General features: G+C 33.1%; 1 protein-coding gene across 8 annotated transcripts in view; it reads left to right on the forward strand.

Annotated features, from left to right (window-relative positions):
* Positions 1-21,632, forward strand: part of RyR (Ryanodine receptor) — a 371,941-nt gene that overhangs the window by 124,922 nt on the left and 225,387 nt on the right. For 4 of the 8 annotated variants that reach the window (XM_069842181.1, XM_069842183.1, XM_069842182.1 and 1 more), the window contains exons 3-5: positions 756-854; positions 14,403-14,417; positions 20,516-20,593. In XM_069842181.1, the coding sequence (XP_069698282.1) occupies positions 756-854; positions 14,403-14,417; positions 20,516-20,593 (192 nt within the window). The remainder of the gene's footprint in view (positions 1-755; positions 855-14,402; positions 14,418-20,515; positions 20,594-21,632) is intronic. The other 4 variants (XM_069842185.1, XM_069842187.1, XM_069842184.1 and 1 more) reach the window with 1 other exon arrangement.

Below are 21,632 nucleotides of genomic sequence, written 5' to 3' on the forward strand. Positions count from 1 at the left end.
ACTCTTGGCACAGTGGTTAACATGGTACAGTCCACACCTGTGGGGTAACGGTTAGCGCTTCTGGCCGCGAAACCAGGTGGCCCGGGTTCGAATCCCGGTTGGGGCAAGTTACCTGGTTGAGGTTTTTTCCGGGGTTTTCCCTCAACCCAATTTGAGCAAATGCTGGGTAACTTTCGGTGCTGGACCCCGGACTCATTTCACCGGCATTATCACCTTCATATTATTCAGACGCTAAATAACCTAAGATGTTGTTGATACAGCGTCGTAAAACAACCTACTTAAAAAGCATCGTACATGTGAGATATTAGTACCGGTAATAATCATTTAAGGTGGTTTCAGTATTTTACGCGGTCATCATAAATTTAAATATAAATACTTCATAAACGATTAAGTATAAGTTCTGCAATTGTTTCTATAGATTTCACTCGTCAAATTAATAAGTAGTTCGCTTTGGGAAAAATTTTTGATCATACGAGTATATTCGTGCATCATAATTAAGGCCTGAAACTTTTTTTTTATAAAATTAGGATTTTAGTATAGTGAGCATATTCTACTATGCTTCCATGTTATGAGTATGTAATAAAAATGAGTAGGTATACTAACAAGAGTATTTACTAAAAAAAAGTCTGGTATATATATACATGCTCAATTTTATTCTTATCACCCAGTATGTTAAATTGTATGTAGGACTATTGTATTATATATATTGACTGTGTTGAATAATATTATAAGTTTATTCAAATGTTCTTTTTCAGAATATTCCTCCAGATCTGTCGCAATGCGTGTTCGTAATAGAACAAGCGTTGTCAGTCAGAGCTCTGCAGGAACTGGTTACTGCTGCGGGATCAGAAACGGTGAGTACTATATTTTGTTTTGGTTATTGAAGGATTTAACATTAATCACAAAATTTAGCAAGATTCTAAACCATCATCGTAACATGAATATAATACAACTTACGAGAAATGTCATATCTGAAGAGTATTAAATATTCCTGAATTCTAGCTCTAAGTTTTTAGGCCTAGCCTTATTATAATCTTCTCGCCAAAACGTAGTATTTTTTTTTATTAGTTACATTTTAATAACAGTGAAAACTTGTTAATAGTGTGTAGAGTGGAAGTGAAATAACCTTGCAGATTGAAAGAGACGACAGGGTACACGTAAATGAATAGAAAACCTGTATTACGTTTTGTGATTAAATGCATGGTTAATTAGAAAATTAAGTTTGAAGTTTCAGCAGTCCGGCAACATCGTCGCTCTACTCGTATACAGATGTAAGACATGGATGAATATATAATAGGATGCGAAACTTACTGAGTTTCCCGTAACACATACTAGAGGCGCTGTTGTAGAAAATAATCTTGCTGCCACCTGTTAGAGGGAGGGGCGTTATTACATCTAGCAGCGCACCAAGTAGCGAAAAGAGTAATTACTTCATGTATTTAGCAGCGCACCTGGTGACGAAAATGTTAAACTGTGCAGAAAGTATCCCCCCCCCACTCTCATCGATATTCAAAACTAACCCAATTTAAAATGAAACATTTACATTTTTATTCCTCACAGCAGCTTCTACTGAAAATTCTTACCGAAGCCAACAAGAAGATAAAAGATACGATCTATTTTACACTACCCAATTAAAATATAACCAGACACAGACAAAAAAAAAATAAAGCAAAAGGTTAGATAATTGGGATTGTATTCTGTGGGTATTTATTGTACAGCGCAATTGAAAAGTCTGCCAGAACTACTTAGATAGTTCAATTTATTATATTACTATTACTTTACAATACATTCAACAACACTATTATTACAACGTCCATAAACATCATTGTTTAACATGCACTGCTTATACAAATACGTAATATCACTTTATGTTCACTTATTAGCAAGTTTCTGTCTGCCATCTTGGCTCCTCGTCGAGTCCTCGAGCAATATCTCGAACGGATAAATAGGGAACTCTGGGTAATGTACCCAACACGTAGTTCCAATGTTCACCACCTACGACGTTGGGCGCTGATCATCTTATTTCAGCCCCCCACTGCCAGATGGTGCTGACCGCAGTTTCGCATCCTATTATATATTTATCCATGTGTAAGAGGTCAACGAACTCTGTGAGTCTCCGTACGTAAGATGCTAAGACGTTGCCATGCGTTCGCTTCGTGCAATGGTTTGAATTTAGGTTTTTTTTTAAATTAAAGTAACACAAAAACCATGCACGCTATTGAAATATGCCAGAGGGATAAATTATTCTTTATTAGATTCCCTATCGATATGGACAAAAATCACGATTCTACTCGCAATAGTTACCGAATGATAGATTTTTAAACGTTTGGAAAATTTTTTTTTTCTGAAAAAAAAAATTATGAACTTTCCACCAATATAATATTATAATTTTTTCCATGTTGAATCTTTCGTACACTACTTTTAACACTTGAATATCAATAATTGATTAAGTGGCGATCTTACTCGTGTTAATTGTGTAAGTATGTGCGGCTTACAGCTGTTTCGGTGATTCTTCACACCATCGTCAGAGCCTACTAGATCTCGGCGTCATCTCGAACTTCGCTGCCTGTTGTGTGGATACGTTCGGTTGTTGAAAAGTGTTGAAATGTGGTGTCAAATAGTGTGTGTGTTCTGAAATTGATCTGTGTGTTGAGAATTTGATCGGGGTGTGTTTTAGTGTGTCTGTATATTTCATATTAAAACACTCCCTGATCAAATTCTCAACACAGAGATCAATTTCAGAACACACACACTATTTGACACCACATTTCAATACTTTTCAACAATCGAACGCACCCACACAACAGGCAGCAAAGTTCGAGATGACGCCGAGATCTAGTAGGCTCTGAGGATGGTGTGAAGAAGCACCGAAACAGCTGTAAGCCGCATATAATTACACAATTAACACGAGTAAGATCGCCATTTAATCAATTATGTATATAGTTTTTTGTTACATACATCATGAGCTATTCGCTCTGGAAATCAGCAAGGCTATTTCATTACCACCTTGTATATCTTTTAATTATCAAAAATGTTCTTCATGAGAAATTACTTAGATAAAAATGAAGATACTTCTTGCAGCGTACTTTTGAGAAGCTTAAACTTTAACTTAGGCCTACATCTACTTAACTAGTAGGCCTACTGTAGTTATTTTGAAGAGATGAATGTAACGATGAGTAAGCCTGTTAAAAAAAAAACTTTCAGCGAAAATTATTTACCAAATGCAAAGTTAAAATATGAAGCTTTATGTTTGATACAATGCATAAAAAGAAAACTTTCGTTTTGGCGATTAAACCCAATGCATGCATGCATAGTTTGCGCGTGCCATCGCCGTTGTTCCTTTGCCTGCGATCAATAGCACCAGGGTGTGTTCTATAGTAATGCAGGGACGAGTAAGCCTATATATCCAGTTCAGGATCCATTATAACTAGCATCATGCTTCCGCCCTCCATTCCCAATTCATGGGTTTGGAGTACCACCCACTCATGCACAAATAATAACTTCGGCATCCATTAGACCCTCCCGACCTAACACGCAATACAATGGATGTATCGGAGAAACGAGGGACGCTTTATTGTATATGAATAACTAATTCCTTATTTTATTATGCCTTACATTTGAGTATTAAGTACACATTACTTGTTACGTATCGGTTAAGTGAAGTAAACATTCTGAAAATCACGGATTCGTATCAACAAATTATTCAGATTATTTCAAATACTTCCTGTTGCAGAGCATGAAACTATTTAGCATTGGTCAAAATCGGTACCTTCGCTTACAATAACAATGCAATAAAATGAGTTTATGCTCGACCATGCCGAAATGTAGTAATTATACACCTGGTAGTAGCCCTTTAATGCACCTCATTAAAGTACACCTACTCATTATAATTCAGTTGTTCAGCCAATGAGAAATCACCATTGTACCATTATAAAACCGCAAGTATCGATTATTCTCGGATATGCAATCGAAAGACAATTAGTCACGGAGGCTGGAAATCCAATACTGTCGCATAAGGTTATGTTCTGTTTCTATAATAATTAGCGTTAATTGTAAATAATATTCAAATAAATTCAATTTGTCATCTCGTTTTTCAATTCTAAATCAATTTCCAGGTTATATCAAGACTAATGTTCATGTTATTCTCTAGATTATATCAAGGTCAATGACATTCATGACTCGGAAAAAATCAATACTTTCGCGTCTGCGCACATCTCACAATTCAGGTCAGTTCCGCTCCTCACTTACATAGCCATAACATGAATACTTATGAATAATTTCAAGTTAGAAATGTGGTCGAGCATAGAAAGTCGTATGAAACTTGCCTATAATGGTAATTAAGACGATCGTATGAAAATTATGAAACTCGCTTGCGCTCGTTTCATAAACAAACATACTCGCTTCTTAATTACTACCATTATAGGCTCGTTGTATAATGTACTATTATTTCGTAGTACGATTATTCATAATTGCCTTGCAGCTACAAACTTAAATTTTCGAAGCAAGTAGTACAAATATAAAGGCTTTTATTTCATTGCTACTAAAATATTGTTCTATTAATAAAGTTGACAACATCATTAGTAGATTAATGATGTTATTATCTCGAGTTAGTTCTCATTACTGCCCTGACATTTCTAAGCTCTCTGTCAAATTGTACAGACGTTTGGGTGGTCATTATAACATATTGTCGACATAAATTTAAATTTAATGGTTTGTGTTAAATGAAATAATCATGTTTTTATATTTCACTTTAGTCTAATACAGCCTGGTCCAATTATTTTTTACTTGAAGGCCAATGTTTTTATGCAATAGAAGGTGTTTAAATAAGATGAATGCATATGAGTAGCCTAGTTACAAAGACGACCATGTCCATTTGCCAACAATTTTCAGTAGAGGCCAAAAATTGTTTCAGTTAGTTTAAACCCACTCACGAAGTTGAATTTTATTCTAGAGTATGTTGGTAGCTTAGAATAAATCATTTGCTTAATTTAAATATTTCATCTTCCATATACAGAGTGATTCACGAAGATTTACCGTCACTTCCGGAGCTTATTGCCGAAGACATTCTGAGCAAAAAAGTCATATGAACATGTGTCATAATCTCAATATTTTCAGAGTTACACTAATTTGAAGTTGTTAGTAAAATACCTGTTTTCTTTGGTTTTCATGGTACAAGAATATTATAAATAGAGAATGAACTATTCAGAAGTATTATTTCTAGCTAAAAGTGTGTTATTAAATTTGTACAAATTTTGTTTTTAAATTTTTAACTAAAAATTACATCATTCTTACGCAATTATCATAAATATTTGTTACAAATCATGCGACTTTAGGAACTTGATTCTTTACAGTTTAATTAATACACCCTAATTTATAATCTTAAAGAATTTACAAGAGTGGCGTGATTTGTAACAATTGTTGTGATAAATGCATAAGAAAAATTTAATTTTACAGTTAAAAATCGGAAAAAAAAATCTATACGAAGCAACTATGGAATTCACAACACGTTTTTAGCTTCAGAATACTAGCTAATTAAAGAAATGATACTCTTGGACAGTTCATTCTTTTTCTGGAATATTCTTTTACCCTTAAAACTAAAGAATAATGGCATTTTACAAACAATTTCAAATTAGTATAACTCTGAAAATATTGAGATTAGAATACATGTTTGCATGACATTTTTTGCTCAGAATGCCTTCGGAAACAAGGTCCATATGTGATGGTAAATCCTCGTGAATCACTCGGTAAAATGAGATACTGTAATTAAAAAATAAAAATGGACTTGACCAGCTTTGCAACGAAGTATGAGAGGTGACTTTTTTTTGTAACATAAATGACAGCACACCCCATGTGTTTGAATAGGGAAACAGAGGGATTTAAAAATTTCAATATCATTTATCTCTTTAAGAATAAACTGAAACATATTTATTTTAAGAAAAGTACATTATATTAGTGGTACCACTGAAATTGATTTGAAAAAATTCCAACATAATAAATAGAAAACACTGCAGAAATATATTGACTCTTTAGAAGTAAAGTTATTGCTTTACAACATCCTTACATAGAATAAAAAGAAATCAACGTTAAAAACATACTTTTAATAGAAAGTAATTTCACGATACAATTTATAGAAAACACGGCAGAAATTCACTGATGCTTTGAAAGTAAAGTTATCCCTTTTCAACATTGTTCCACAGAACAAAAAGGAATCAATGTTATCAACATACTCTCCCATCTCCCACAACCACCTGCTCAGTCACATGACCTAATTCAAGCCTCTGATTGGTTTCGGTTGGAGTTGGCGGCTATTGTTATACATACGCTTAGGAGGTGGCCGTCTTTGTAACGAAGGCTTGTTTTTAAAGTGTAATTTAACACATTTCTGAACGCTTTTGACAGACAATAGTAGCAAATTCGGATTCCACGTATAAATTTCCATAAGAATAACTCTTAACCCCATTTTCGGGGAGGGGGGGGGGAAATGGACTTGGCAGTCTTTGCAACTAGGCTACTCATATTACAAACACAATTTAATATGCAAGTAGTACAGTATATGATGACGTATGTTGATCTTGTATAATAGGAAATTTGTCTTTGCATGGATTTTTTTTATTAAAAATAATGTAAGGCAGCTCACGTGTAATACATTCACATGTCTTACTCAAAATTATAATTTCAGAAATTCAAACATTTGCATATTCTAAATAATTTCCTTTCCTTTCATTAATGATGAAATATATGCAGCAAATTCCATCTCTGCCGTGAGGATATTGTAATCTCTACAGCAACAAAAACAGCGCAGTAGTAATGTCTAATACAGAAGCCATCTTGAAAAAATTTCAGGACGAAACATCGGAATGTAAATCAATGAAATGCCGGAATTGCATTGTTACTCAGAAAGTACAGAAAAAATGTGAAAAATTTATTGGCACAATCATTTCAAACCTACAAAACATAAAAACTTAGAAAAGGCCTATCTAGTCTGAACTCGATTCTCGCCCATAGTCTTTGTAATGCCATCATGATTTATTTATTTATTTGTTTCTTTATTTACTTATTTATTTATTTACTTATTTACTTATTTACGTATTTACCTATTTATTTATTTACGTATTTACCTATTTAGCTATTTAGCTATTTATCTATTTACCTATTTATGTATTTATTTATTTATTTACGTATTTACCTATTTAGCTATTTACCTATTTAGCTATTTACTTATTTACTCTATTTATTTATTTACGTATTTACCTATTTACCTATTTACCTATTTATTTATTTATTTATGTATTTATTTATATATTTACCTATTTAGCTATTTACCTATTTATTCATTTATTTATTTACTTATTTACTTATTTAGCAATTTACCTATTTATTTATTTATTTACGTATTTACCTATATACCTATTTAGCTATTTACATATTTAGCTATTTACGTATTTAGCTATTTACCTATTTATTTATTTACTTATTTACGTATTTACCCATTTAGCTATTTACCTAGTTAGCTATTTACCTATTTAGTTATTTACCTATTTAGCTATTTACTTATTTACTCTATTTGCGTATTTAGCTATTTATCTATTTAGCTATTTATCTATTTACCTATTTAGCTATTTACCTGTTTACTTATTTATTTATTTATTTACCTATTTAGCTATTACCTATTTAGCTATTTATTTATTTACGTATTTACCTATTTACCTATTTATTTATTTACGTATTTACCTATTTATCTATTTACCTATTTAGCTACTTACCTATTTATTTATTTATTTATTTATTTATTTATTTATTTATTTATTTACTTATTTACGTATTTACCTATTTACCTATTTAGCTGTTTACCTGTTTATTTATTTATGTATTTATTTATTTATGTATTTATCTATTTATCTATTTACCTATTTATCTATTTATTTATTTATTTATTTCACAAGACTAGATCCGTGATGGATTCTTGCACTTAGGCCGTTTTGCTCTCATGAAGACAGCTGCCATAATCCGGACACAATGGCCTTTAAGAATCTGAAATTTAATTATGTAAAGTCTTTTCTCGGTACAGCTCCACTAAAAGAAATCTAAGGGTTTGATGTGAGGATAATGTGATGGCCAGTCAATTGGTTCATCCCGTCCGCTTCAACGAACTGGAAATATTGTAGTCGCTCTGTAGTCGCCACGCGTCTTGCGATCAGTGGCATGAAGCTCCGTTTCACTAGAAGATACACACGGCTTCAGATATTCCAGATGAGGAAACTTCAGCGAGCTTCATGTGACACTGCTCTGCGTAAAGAAAACCGATCCGATCATCATAAGACCCTACCAGCCATCTTTTTCAGGCTGTTTCAACTTTAAAATTTCAAAGTTATAACTGCTTCTTACTCCAGAGGCATAATAAGCAGACTCATAAAAATACGATGATTGGATATTTATGTCGATACGTGTTATCGACACGTGGAAATATCATATTTAACCCGATGAGATTCGGAATTTTCGTTGTATACGTACGGGCTATTCCATATGATCGATCAGTAAAAAACCTCGCACTTTTTAATACTCTAATTTCTTCCCTATTTATAAAAGGTGCTGAGGAGAGTGCATTTTCAAAAATATACTATCGAAAGTCGAACGGTTTTCGTACTATTGAGCGACAAATTCAGCGTATTTTATAAAAAGAAGCCCCTTTCAGCGCTCAGAACTCTGGAACCATTTACTGCAGAACATTGAACGGGAGCTCATTTTGAAGCTGACATTTGGTAGGTTATGATAAGAAGTAATCCTTATTTTTATTGTATACAGAGAGACAGATAATATGATTTTACTTACTTCTAGGCTTTTTGCCCATTTGTAAAAATGTGAAAAAAAATTGAGAAAAAAGCTTGTATTATTAAGAGGGATTCGGCATTGTTTGCTTAGTGGCTCGGCAATAAGTTTCGAGGGTATTAAATAAATTATATTTACACGCCTAGACTTGAACGGCACAGTACCGTACGCACTGGTCGAGAGCTGAAGATAAGCGAGCGTTGGGCGTCATTTTACTCCTGTGTTTATGAAAACTTGTGATAAAGCTAGCCCAGCTATGCGCTACTAGACGAAACATCACTTGTTTGTCTCCTGGCCTACATGTTTGTCTCCTGGCCTTGCTTGTCTGGGCTAAATCCCGCCTCACAGTCAGCTAGTTACTTCACGCGCGTACTATTTATTTTCTTTATTTGATATTTTCAATGTTTTCTTATCAACGGTGCACCAGTAAAAAATATGTGTTTATTTGTACTTTCAATGCGGAATCTAACCATATATTTTAAGAATATTTTTTCGTGGGCAAATGCGTCTTAAAGAAGAAAAATCTAAATTTCTCCATTTCCATAAAAAGTAAGAAAAACTGTTTACATGTCAATATAAACTTTAATTTCTCAGCATCAAAATAAACCATGATTTTGATCATTGGGTGAAAGGGTTTCGGAGCCACAACAGTTTAAAGTTGCTAATTTTATGAAAATACGATAAATTTAAATATTTTAAATTTAAACACTATGAAGTTCTGATGCCTCAAACTTTGCACAAAGCATTGTATCGCAGTTGTCAACGGACAGAAAAAGTTTCATTGTATTTAGAAATTGTAAGGTCAATTTTCTCTATATTTCGGTCGATTTGAGATGGAATAGCCCGTACGTACAAACGATTCATTTAAACTATCTGCAGATAAATTTTGATCGCCTACTCCGTGATATATTTAATAAATCATTTTGTTCAATGATGTATTGTTGAATTTCCAACTTAATGAGATGAAATTGCAGGAGAAGTTTAATCTGCAAATATTTTCAAGGAAAGATTGTAACGTATTTTTAAAAATCTTTCACTGCATAAATTTTGAAAATAACTATCAAACTTGTGTGTTTTTATTTTTTCCAAAACCACTTTCTAGTGTGTGTAGAATCATAGGCAAGTTAAACATATTCATTGGATTGCAAACAAGGTCAGGTTTTGTAAAACGAAGCTGGTGATAGATACCACGATGTCGTGTAAGAATATTTATTTTTTTTTTATTTAATTGTGTCCTGTATGCAAATACGTATATTCACTTCCTACTCGCACATATATGTCTCAATTTATCTATAGATAACTAGTTTTATTGCTTTAATGCATTCTGAATTGGAACTGAAATCTATTACCATACTGGAGCCAGAAATATAATCTTTTATGACTTGTAGGTAGATATATAAACTCAGAGTGAATGTAAAACAGTTGCCAGCAGAAGTAAAGAGAGAAGTTCCATAGAAGTTGCTACTTTACCCATATGTCTTCCAAACTACTTCTAAACCATGAGAGTGTTCGATGTAAAATAGGAAGGAGTTGCATCCATATGGCTTCCAAAACACGCGTATTTCTAAACGTAGAAAGTTGCGGATATAAATAGAAAAAAATTATTTGTTCTTCAAAACACATTATGATGATTTAAGTTTGTAAACATTGGTTACGCTAGAATTTAAGATCTAATTCATTGAAACAATTTTATTATGGATTGCAATTCCTAAAACCTCTCCCCTGAGACCAAATAATGTCCAAGTAAACGAACATTTTATGTCAATAAATTGTGTTGTTATGAATAAACTACTAATACATGTTTATTTAAGTTATATTTATTGTTTATACTGCATAAAACACATTATATAATCCAAATACCATACGTATCTTTGCGGCCAGTTGCATAGTCAAAATGAAAGATACACAGAAAGGATTCCCCTGTGACCCGACTCTGCTTTTATGCCCTTTATGTAGCACGCTTTATGTCTGAAAACATTCGCTTCCTTTCCTACGTGCTGTAATTATGTCCTTCATAAGTGTACAGAAATTCGATAACAGGAAACAAAATAAGTCTTAATCCTCTAGTATTTTACACATAGGCAGTCCAAATTAAAAACAAATAAAACAGTAAATTTTAAGCAGTATAGGTAGCCTATAGTAAAAGGTAAGGTAAAGTTATTCCTATCATACAGGGTGAGTCAGAAGAAAAGGAGCATGGTTTGAGGGATGATAATATTGATGATTCTGAACAAAAAAGTTTATATGAACATATGTCCTGTTCTTGGCGGTTTTGGAGAAAACTAATTAAAACAATTAGGAACGGGAAAAGTGCAGGTGATTGTAAATTAAAACATTGCTCCTTATATTCTGTTTAATTGTGTACCTTTTTTACAGAACATGTTAAAAAACTCCACCGTCGACTTCAATACACTTTGCAGCTCTTGTGAACAACTGCTGTGTTGCTGATATGCCTTTACTTGAGCACAAGCATGTAAAATGCGAGCGAGAAGTTCCTTCCTTGTTTTCATTTTGCACTTGTAGACTTCGCTCTTAAGCCAACCCCACACACAATAATCTAATGGAGTAAGGTCGGGTGACCTCGGTGGCCAAGAAATGATTCCACCGCGACCGAGCCAACGCCCAGGATACGTTTCATTTATCCTACTACGACCTAATGTCGTTTTGGTTGCGTCCGCTTGTGATTGCTGATGGACATGAAACTCACGCCCGTGATTTTCAAACAGCTGTGTGACAGATAATGTCAAGAACAGGACAAATGTTCATATTATCACGCCTCACACCATGTATCTTTCCTCCTGATTCACCCTGTATGCCATTGAGATCCACAGAGTAGCGAGGTTAAGGTAGACAATCGGCATTAGTAGTATGGATGTCCTACGTGTTTACCGCCTTTACGCCAAAGGAAATACCACTAGTACTCATTTCATTTCGGGAATGAGTCAAGAAATTGAACTGAATTCTTTAATATCTGAATGAAAATTTTGTTAATAGTTACAGAATTTAAATCAAGACTTTTAAGGATTTATATGTAAATTCTGGTATAGACCTTCTTGCACCAAATAATAGACAAATGACAGTCCAGTTTCCAAATGGAATAGAGTGTTCAACACTCAAGAGGTTAATAAATGTCTTTCTTTTCACGGTCTACTTGTGGAACCTGTTGATTATCTCTTTTGAAGCGTATAGGTGCAATTGAATCCAAGATCACTGCTTTACGGTGTTGTCTATTAATAGCAATAATATCTGCTCTTCTATTGGAACCATCATCGGAAATACTGTGAACTTTCTCAAAAAAATCCCTCTGTTTACTAAGATTCACGGCTATTGATGCTCACAATCTCTTGTGCCTGTTATGACGCATCAGCTCGCATTTCTGACAGAATCCCAATATATGAGAGATATGTTGTACCCAAGATATTATAAAAATGAAGGTACTTTTTCTGTTGACTTATTGTACACTCATACTTTATTTATAAGAGGACATTTGCATTGTAAAGCCATTATTTTTGCTTTATTCATGTAATTTTCATGTCGTATTCATTAGCTAAAAGTTCAAATTGATAAATTTATTGCAGAAACTCATCGCCTGAATTCCCAAAAAATACTTCGTGCTCGCGGATATTAGGACATCCAGATTTAAATTTCTAGTAATGCTTATGTTCCCATAGTTTGCTTTTTCCATTGGTTTATCATAGAACATTATCTGCTTTTCATAATATATAATTTAAACATTATGAAAAATTAATTATTATTAAATGAATTAATGTAGATCAAAATTACTGTGGAATCTCAGTCTCAAAGTTTCCTGTTACGATATACCAATGAGCCAACAAGACTACAAAGAAGAGCTAAACACAATCAGATACATAGTACAAGAAAACGGATACAACCCTAACATAATAGGCAACATAATAAGAAAGACAAAACAGAATTACAAAAAACATAAGAATACAACACAAACACGAAAACACAAAAAATGCATCACACTAACATACGAAAACAAAAACACATATAAAATTGCAACCTCATTCAAGAAATTAAATTACAACATCGCATACAGAACAAAAAACACTCTACAAAAGTATATCAACACACAAACACCAGAAACAAACAATTACAACCACACAGGCGTAGACAAACTCAAATGCAACACCGGCAATAACTTCTACATAGGACAGACAGGCAGATCATTTCAAATACATTACAAAGAACACATCACAGCCATAACAAAATTACAATAACACTTCCACGTACGCAGAACACATCACAAATGCTAACCATACCAATAGCAACATAAACACAGACATGGAAATTCTACATATTCAATCGAAAACAGAAACGCGAAAACCAGGACCACCCAGTTCTGAGGATAACCACAACAGGTTGAAACTAGTCAACAAGGTACCGTGCCTAGTATTTAACACGCGAAAGCAAAAAACTACATATTCCGAAGTTAAAACGTTCATTAAATAAATCAAATTTGTTCATTTAATCAAACATATAAGTATGTTACATAATTTATGCACTTTGAGTTCTTTAGTAATAAAAATAATTGCTGGTGACATATAGGTAACCGGGAAAATCTTTGTAGGCCTATTGGTTTTACAGCTTACGAATCACTAAACAGCTGTTTAGTTCTCGAATTTCAAATATTTACGTTGTTTTATGAAATGTTTAAAAGGACACGATTAACTAAGCTTATTTTATATTTATTGAAAATGTTTGATGAATTTATCTAAAATAATCCTTACTTATTTCTTCATACGTGTGCACGGGTATTAATAACCGATTACACAATAGTTCTGTGAGCCTGTGTATCTCATGACGTCTGTGATAGATATAAAATGCAGAGATTCGAAAGAACTACTTTCGTCTTCACACGAGGAACTGCTCACAACATGCAAGACTAGATTTTCAGTCGGTCTCCGTTAGCAATAAAACTAGCTCAAATAAAATGCCTTCCCAAACTAATGTGATCCTTGCTGTTGCTCTCAAAATGATTTCAAAGAAGACCACGAGATCACTTTGAAATCTTTTACTGCCAAAATTTTAGCGTCAACTTGTTTTACTGAACATGAAAAACAAGCACTTTGAATAAAATTCCATGAAATATTTGCTGCCCTGGCTTTTAAACTGTGTGAATTGATCCAAGAATAATAAAAGCACAACCTGAAGAACAGTGTCGCTAGTTCTGGTTTTGGAGAAATGTAACGTAAAGTGAAGTTGTAATAGTATTGCTAACATAAAACATACATAAAGAAAATAAAAGTTCAACTTCACATTTTGTTTCATGCTCACATCCTGTTCATCCCAGTGATATATAAAGTACTGACTAAATAATTATGTGTTTTTTGTGTTGTGTTATTCCATCAGTGTTGAAATTGTTTTATGTGACATTCAGTGCACAGGATACATGTTGTTTTTATGTGACATTCAGTGCACAGGATACATGTTGTTTTTATGTGACATTCAGTGCACAGGATACATGTTGTTTTTATGTGACATTCAGTGCACAGGATACATGTCATTAAATAATTTTTTTGGTTCAACGACGCATTTATTTTCTTTTTCAGGAACAGGATTCAGTTGTAAGTATTTTTTTTTTCTCGGGAGATATCGGTTGCAGTTTAATCTTAACAAGCGGCTTTTATTTATCTACTTTGTTCTCTTTCCGATTTCTAATCAGTGTTCTCAGAGACAGAAATAACTATCATAACAACATTGGCGTCCATTAATTCGGTTCGAATTATATTATCAAATAGCCAGATCAAAAAAATAGTGGTTGATGTTAAGTTTGTTTTTTATATTTTAGAAGATTATAAATTAATTATAAGTAATTTAAATTTAGATTAATGAGATTAAAGATGTAAAATTTGTAATATTTCTCAGATACCCAAATAATGAATCAATTTAATGATTTATTAGAATGTAGGCCTAATCTCAAAATTCCGCGAGTATAGTTAACCCACAAATTGTTTTTAAATAAGAAGCCATTTTAATATACTCTGGTTTGGAATACGTGTTATAAAGCATCTACCGAGATTATGCTCGGTTGAAATTTTATATTATTAATTTCGTTTTTAAATATTCGTCCAACTTGGTCGAGTCAAGAATCGGTCAAGGTATTCATCGACTCTTAGGGCAAAAATCCACATTTTTCCCTGAATGTCTTTCAAACTTTGGTGACAAGATTGTTGGGAGTAAACTAAGCAGTTTATATAATTAAAACTTGAAAATTGAATTTGGGGCCCAAAGGAAGAATGTTTTTGGATAAAATTTAATAAAATTTTCGACCGACCTAACTCTATTATAAATTAACCCAGGGTTAAACCTTCCTTCGCGAAAATGACCCCCTACATACCAAAATTATTTATTTATCTTGAACCATTCAAAAGATATGCCATATTATATAAGCACTTTAGATAAAATAATATATATATATACATGTGTTTGTATATACATGTATTTATGAGATAAAATAATTTATAATCGATTGAAAATAATAATTTTAGTTTACAACATAGCCACATGTTTAAGTTTTAATTTGGTATCTCAATGAATTTTTTTGCCCGATTGGAAGTTTACTTTTTGTCCGTCGGAAGAATAATAAATGTCGGAAAATGTGAAATAGGGTAAAACAGACACTGAAAATGGCATAAGGTATAGAAAGTATAGTGCGCATATATTATAAATGCCCAAATAATTATGAAATTATTGATATAATGGGTACAAGTTATATATATTTTTTAAAACTAGAAGAGATGATCTTCCAGATGAGAAAAAAACATTATTTACGAACATTTTGAAGAAATCTGACATCTCTAGAGTCGACGAATACCTTCGTACTTACTTCTCATAAAGAGAATTGAAGTCAAAGGTTGCAAAATCTTAGATTTGTATGTGCTAAAAGATCTCCGAAATGGTTTCACACGAACATTTCGAGTTCCTCTTTTACTCTTATTTTACCAGTATACTGACAACATTTTATTGACATTAAATATATTCCTTAGTTTAAAAGCGTGATTGATGCGTAATTAACTTGAGTTGAATATAACACATAGTTCCAACTGTTTTGAAACAATCATTTAAGAAAATTATACGATTTATTTATAGGTGCTTTTAATATAAAATTATTTTGAACACTAAGTAACATTCTTGCTCTGAGAACTACTTATAATTATTTAAAATGCATCTCACACACTTCCTCGCATTTAAATAAGTACTTTGTGCATGGTGAATATAGAGATGTTCATACTTCCATTAACTCTCTTTCATCTTAATAGTGTAACTCATATTGAACGTTCCTTATTCTATTAGCATGACCATATGACGTTTCATTTATAAATACTTAAACACTGAAACAAAATGTATTTATAAACGAAACAAACTGTAGTATTTATCACACTGTAGACTTCTATTTCTCTCTGATGTTTAATCTTTTATTGGAATTGCACTAACAAAGCTACAAGTTTTCAGAGAAAACGAAAATTTCCTGTATATTCTGGCTACCAGTTGGTGTTTTGTTTATATCTATTTCTTTAATAGTGGCAGTGTTTGACTTTACAGATGTATCCTAAACATTGAAATAAATAAACCTAATCGATCTAACCAATTTAAGAACTAAACCACTGTGTGCTTTTCTACTTAAACTGGAATTGAACTGACAGTGTAAATAAGTTTGACTAATATTTATCTTCTGATATATGTATCATCATAGTCTTGATGAATTCATCTGATTTATTTTCTGTAGAGTGATGTTATGTACTCGAAGGTATTTCATGTTAGGTGATGGAGAAATTTCAAAATAATAAATGCTGGTACCAAGTTCGAATAAAGCAATACAAGTACCGTTTTCAACTCACCCTCTTGATGCAATACTATCGATTACTACTTTGTAAATGGGATAATTCTGAACCTTGAAATGAATTTCGTTAAGTGACAAGCCTCGATTGAATGAACAGGGTATAAAGAAGACATGATGTCAGAGGTAGGCTTTTCTGTCGCTCATCCGCAGGAAGATTAAATGAACAAATCGGTTAAATGAATAGCCAATAACCTTAATAAATACGTGAGGATACTTCTCTTTGGCCAAAGTGTTAGCTGAAAGATAATTTACAATTTGAACGGAATTCACTGAAAATAATAATACACTAACAAAACAGACCAAAAACAATAGGAAAAAGGAACGATAACAAAATGTATATATCACCTTGTGAAATGCTTTCTAACTCTTACAGTTATTATTATTAAATAGGCCTAAATGTATGGCAATAATCTATTATAAAATAATAGACTGGCCGGTTTCATCAACCTTCGTTATCATTATAACGTCTCGTTAAATAATTTAATGATACGTTAGGCAGTTTGTGTAAGTTTATAGTTGAGAGAAGCAGAAAAAGAAACTTATTCAGCATTCGTAGAGGCTGAACGAAACATTCATCTTTCAGACAGTTTCCCTCATCCAAAGAATCTGCACACATGGCATGTGAGGTTGTTTCCATCAGTCAATGTAATAGATGTTTTCTGAAATGTTTATTTTCGTCCTCAAAAATGCGAGGCTCGAGGCTATTCTAGTAAGTGAATTTTCTCTTCGTCATGTTTCTCTCGTTTTCTTCTTCCTTTCCATTTTCTAACTCTCACATTCCTTCTTTGATAGATAGGGTATTCTGACGAAATATTTCACTTTTAGTCCTCTTATCTATACTATCTATATCAATTTAGGAGTATCATCCCAAAATGCGTTCGGTCCTTTTTTCAAGGACTGGGCTAGTATTTTTTTATCCACTGGTCTACGGGCTGAGGGAGTTTTCAAGTGGCTTGCATAATAACATAAACTTTAGTCAAGAAATGGGTAACGAGTAAGGAGTATATCGGAATATGCACCAATGTGCAGAAGGGAGAGGGAGAAAGCAAACCCGCCAGCAGCCACGGATGCACGCTAGTGCATCTCTTACTCGCGGGTAAGAAACGCTAGCCCGAGGGTGCTCTGTCCTGATGACCGCTGAATTAGATCATGAGCCGGGCGAAAGGGACGTTACAGTTTAAAGCCTTGATTTTTCCGGGAACGGTGAATTACCACAAAATTGCGGTTCGGTCAGTGTGAGATATGTGAATTGCCACTAAGACATATGTGAACTGCCACAAAGTCATATGTGAATTGCTACAAAGCCATATGTGAATTACCACAAAGTCAAAGCTGATATATTTGTGGTACACGAAAAAATCACTAACTCACTTTCTACGTCGTTTTCAAGAATAAAACCGTCGCTTCTATTGGTCTTTATGGTCATTGATTCCAGCACTTCTTGGACCTCTCATCTTGTTTTAGTCAATGCGGGATGTAAAATTGATCTGGGAAAATGCATATTTCGCCTAATAAGTTCAAGATCAGCTGTTGTCAACTCATGTTCATTGTCATGATTTGCAAATTCAACACGAATGATTTTTTAAGGTTTTTCAGATAAGTTTTCTATTGCTTTTCTTTTGCAAGTATTGCTTATTTCTTGTCGATTTAATTTTACCTCGGCTGTGCTCATATGAATGTGAGTAAAGTCACACTTACCCATGTCACATATTTCTTCAGTTAACCCTGCTGTGTAAACCTTCGCTCCGCAGCTTCTTTTTTAGACACACCGCCATGTATGGTTGTTACTTTTAGATACCCATATAATGAACATAAAATTTAAAATTTTTGATACGAAACATAAGCAACTTGATCGACACAGATACCAACCACAAATTTTACCGAAGATAGTTTTGTGACAATTAACATATCTCGCAGATACCAACTAAAATTGACCGCAGGTAATTTTGTGGCAATTAACATATCTCGACCTTATAACTATCTTTACCTCTTCGGGTTTTGTGGAAATTCACTCTGACCCGATTTTTCTGAACCGACGCATGTGAGTTGCGAGGCCCGCCTCGCACAAATCCGGACTACATGAGAGATAGTGAGTGGTTTCTATAACTGAGAGATGCGAGGTCTACGTACCTTGCAGTTATAAAAACCGCTCACTATCTCTCGTGTAGTCCGGGTTTGTGCGAACTCGATGCATGGCTTCAGAAAAACCAAGGCTATTGATAACTTATACGCACGTGCGAATGTCCATAGACCTAGTGGATTATTGGTTTGCAACTTTTAGCCGAAGCTCTTCGATTTCACGATAATGTAGGCTATTTGAGAAGCAATGTAGTTATAATCTTAGTATGAACCATCTGTAACTTCTAATACCCTTTCAATTTTAAATAAAGTTTTTAGAAGTAACAAAATAATATCACAAGCCAATATACGAATGGCTATTTTATGTTAAATTGCACAAAATTCCTTACATCAACTTACAGTGCAATTTACATATGAAGTTAAATATATTAAAATAAATATTGGTTTATAACATTATGAAAATAATGTTGTGTGCATTGCAGGCAACGAAAGTTCACTACCTCATTTGAGTGCACAATAAAAGAATTATGCTACACATATATTTTGAAAGACAGATAAAGAAAATAAACAAGACAGAAATATCACTAAACAACTAAACTATTTTGAAAAACCAGTGAAATTTATAATGAAATCTGTGCCATACATGACACAGATTTATTATCAAAATTTTAAGCCTTTAGAGAATATTTTCCTTCAATTTAATTTTGAAATTCCTTCCCCCTCATCATTTATATTTATAACATGGAATACACTGTTATTCTTTCTTATAATTATCTACATTTCATCGCTTTCATGTAACATATGTTTGTCAGTTGTGGTAATGACTCGATGGAGTAGAAATCCTTCTCCTTCTCCTTCTCCTCTTCACCCGAAGACAAAAATACATCTAACCTTCGAGATGTAATGTATCTAATCGACAATCCAAAAATTCACTCTCAACTTCTTAGTTGTAAAACCTCTATGAATAATCACACACATTTTTTTATAAATATTATTTGTGGCAGACATTAAAACCCAGTAATAATAAAATTCTCTCCAGAACTATACAGCGCTTCATTGTACTGAAGCAGTAAAAGCACATGCAAGTAGAATTCAATAATACTACGCCAATCAATACTTAAAATAGACATTTTGTACGTATTTCACAGAGAGTGAGTAGAAGTGGAAACAAAACTTTTTCATATGCATAGGATTGAAGTTCTTCTTCGATGTCTGTAGAAAATGTTCCTATCGACATACAGGCAACGCAATGAATTAAAAAAATAAAGTTGGCTAAAATAATTGAAGTTGGGATAATATATCGTAAAACATTGTAAAAGTTTATTATCATATTTCATGAAAGTGATCCCAGCTCATATAATATTACACAAAAGTTCAAATCGTTGAATGCCTTATAGAAATTAAATTTAAAAGGTAAATTTTGTGGAAAAATTGTAACTTGAACTGACATTGCTACAACTTTCAATAATTAAAAAATTCGACAAAATGTTTATTTTATGAGAATATTTGAATTTGTTTTTGTTCTAAGATTTTAACCGATGTGCGAATACCTTTGAATAATGTGGTCAAACCATTGTTATTAAGAATTTTATATCTGACACAGAAAATAACGGGGGAAAAAAAAAACTTTCTTTACTTTATTTCGATAGAATTTCTGGTCTTACTACAGTAGTAAATTCCTAGCCTTAATTTTTATTAAGCTATCATGTATGTTTATAATGATTTGCTATCTTTTATTCACAGGGTAAAGGTACAGGATCTGGCCACAGGACTCTGCTATATGGTAATGCCATTCTTCTCAGACATCAAAATAGTGACATGGTAAGGAAAAGAAGAGTAAAACGCATCCAACGTAGTAGAAATACTGTTGCTATAGCAATTACGCTATGTTGTAAAACTATGCTATCTGTATATCCTATAGACTACAATTTTTTTTACATATTAACTGGTATTCATTCCGGTCTTCTAAATGCACGTTTACTTGTTTAAATTGCATTGAAAGGTGAAATTGTTTTGTAAATTTTATTATAGGAATAAGAGTTATTAATGACGTAATCTGATTGTCAACTTCATTCGGAGTAAGTGGATGACATCGAATAGTACATCAGTAAATGTACGAAGAGGTCTATATTGGATACTATTTTCGTTTTTTTTTTTTTTTCTATTTCGAACAGTTTTTAAAATATGATAATACAGTGCGTTCGCTTCCCCCTGCGGCCGGCTAGCAAGCGCGGAGCATTAGTTAGCGACGTGTTTTTTTAAAGCGCTTCAGTAAAGCAAACTGATTGTTGAAACAGAACGCAATTAGGTCAGCTGACTGCAAAATGGTGCAGAGCTGTTGAGTGATTCTTAAGCACGGGTGGCAGCACGTTGGTAAGCTATATTATTGCTGCTCCACGTGCTTGCTGTTCATCGCCCGGCCGCAGGGGGAAGCGAACGCACTGTAGAATATTATGAAACTAGTTTATAGTGTTATACGTTATTACATGACTCAATATTTAGAAAACGATCGAAGCGAGTTTCCGAATTTCTTCTTCTGTTTTCGTGGTTTTGTTTTGTCTTACGTATTATGTTGTCTAAACAGAAGAATACAACACAAACACAAGAACACAAAAAAAAACATCACACTAACATACGAAAACAAAAACACACATAAAATTGCAACCTCATTCAAGAAATTAAATTACAACATCGCATACAGAACAAAACACTCTACAAAAATATCTCAACACACAAACAACACAAACAAACAAATACAACCACACAGGTGTACACAAACTCAAATGTAACACCTGCAACAACTTCTACATAGGACAGACAGGCAGATAATTTCAAACACGTTACAAAGAACACATCACAG

This window comes from Periplaneta americana, chromosome 12, assembly GCF_040183065.1.
Source record: "Periplaneta americana isolate PAMFEO1 chromosome 12, P.americana_PAMFEO1_priV1, whole genome shotgun sequence".
NCBI lineage: Eukaryota > Metazoa > Arthropoda > Insecta > Blattodea > Blattidae > Periplaneta > Periplaneta americana.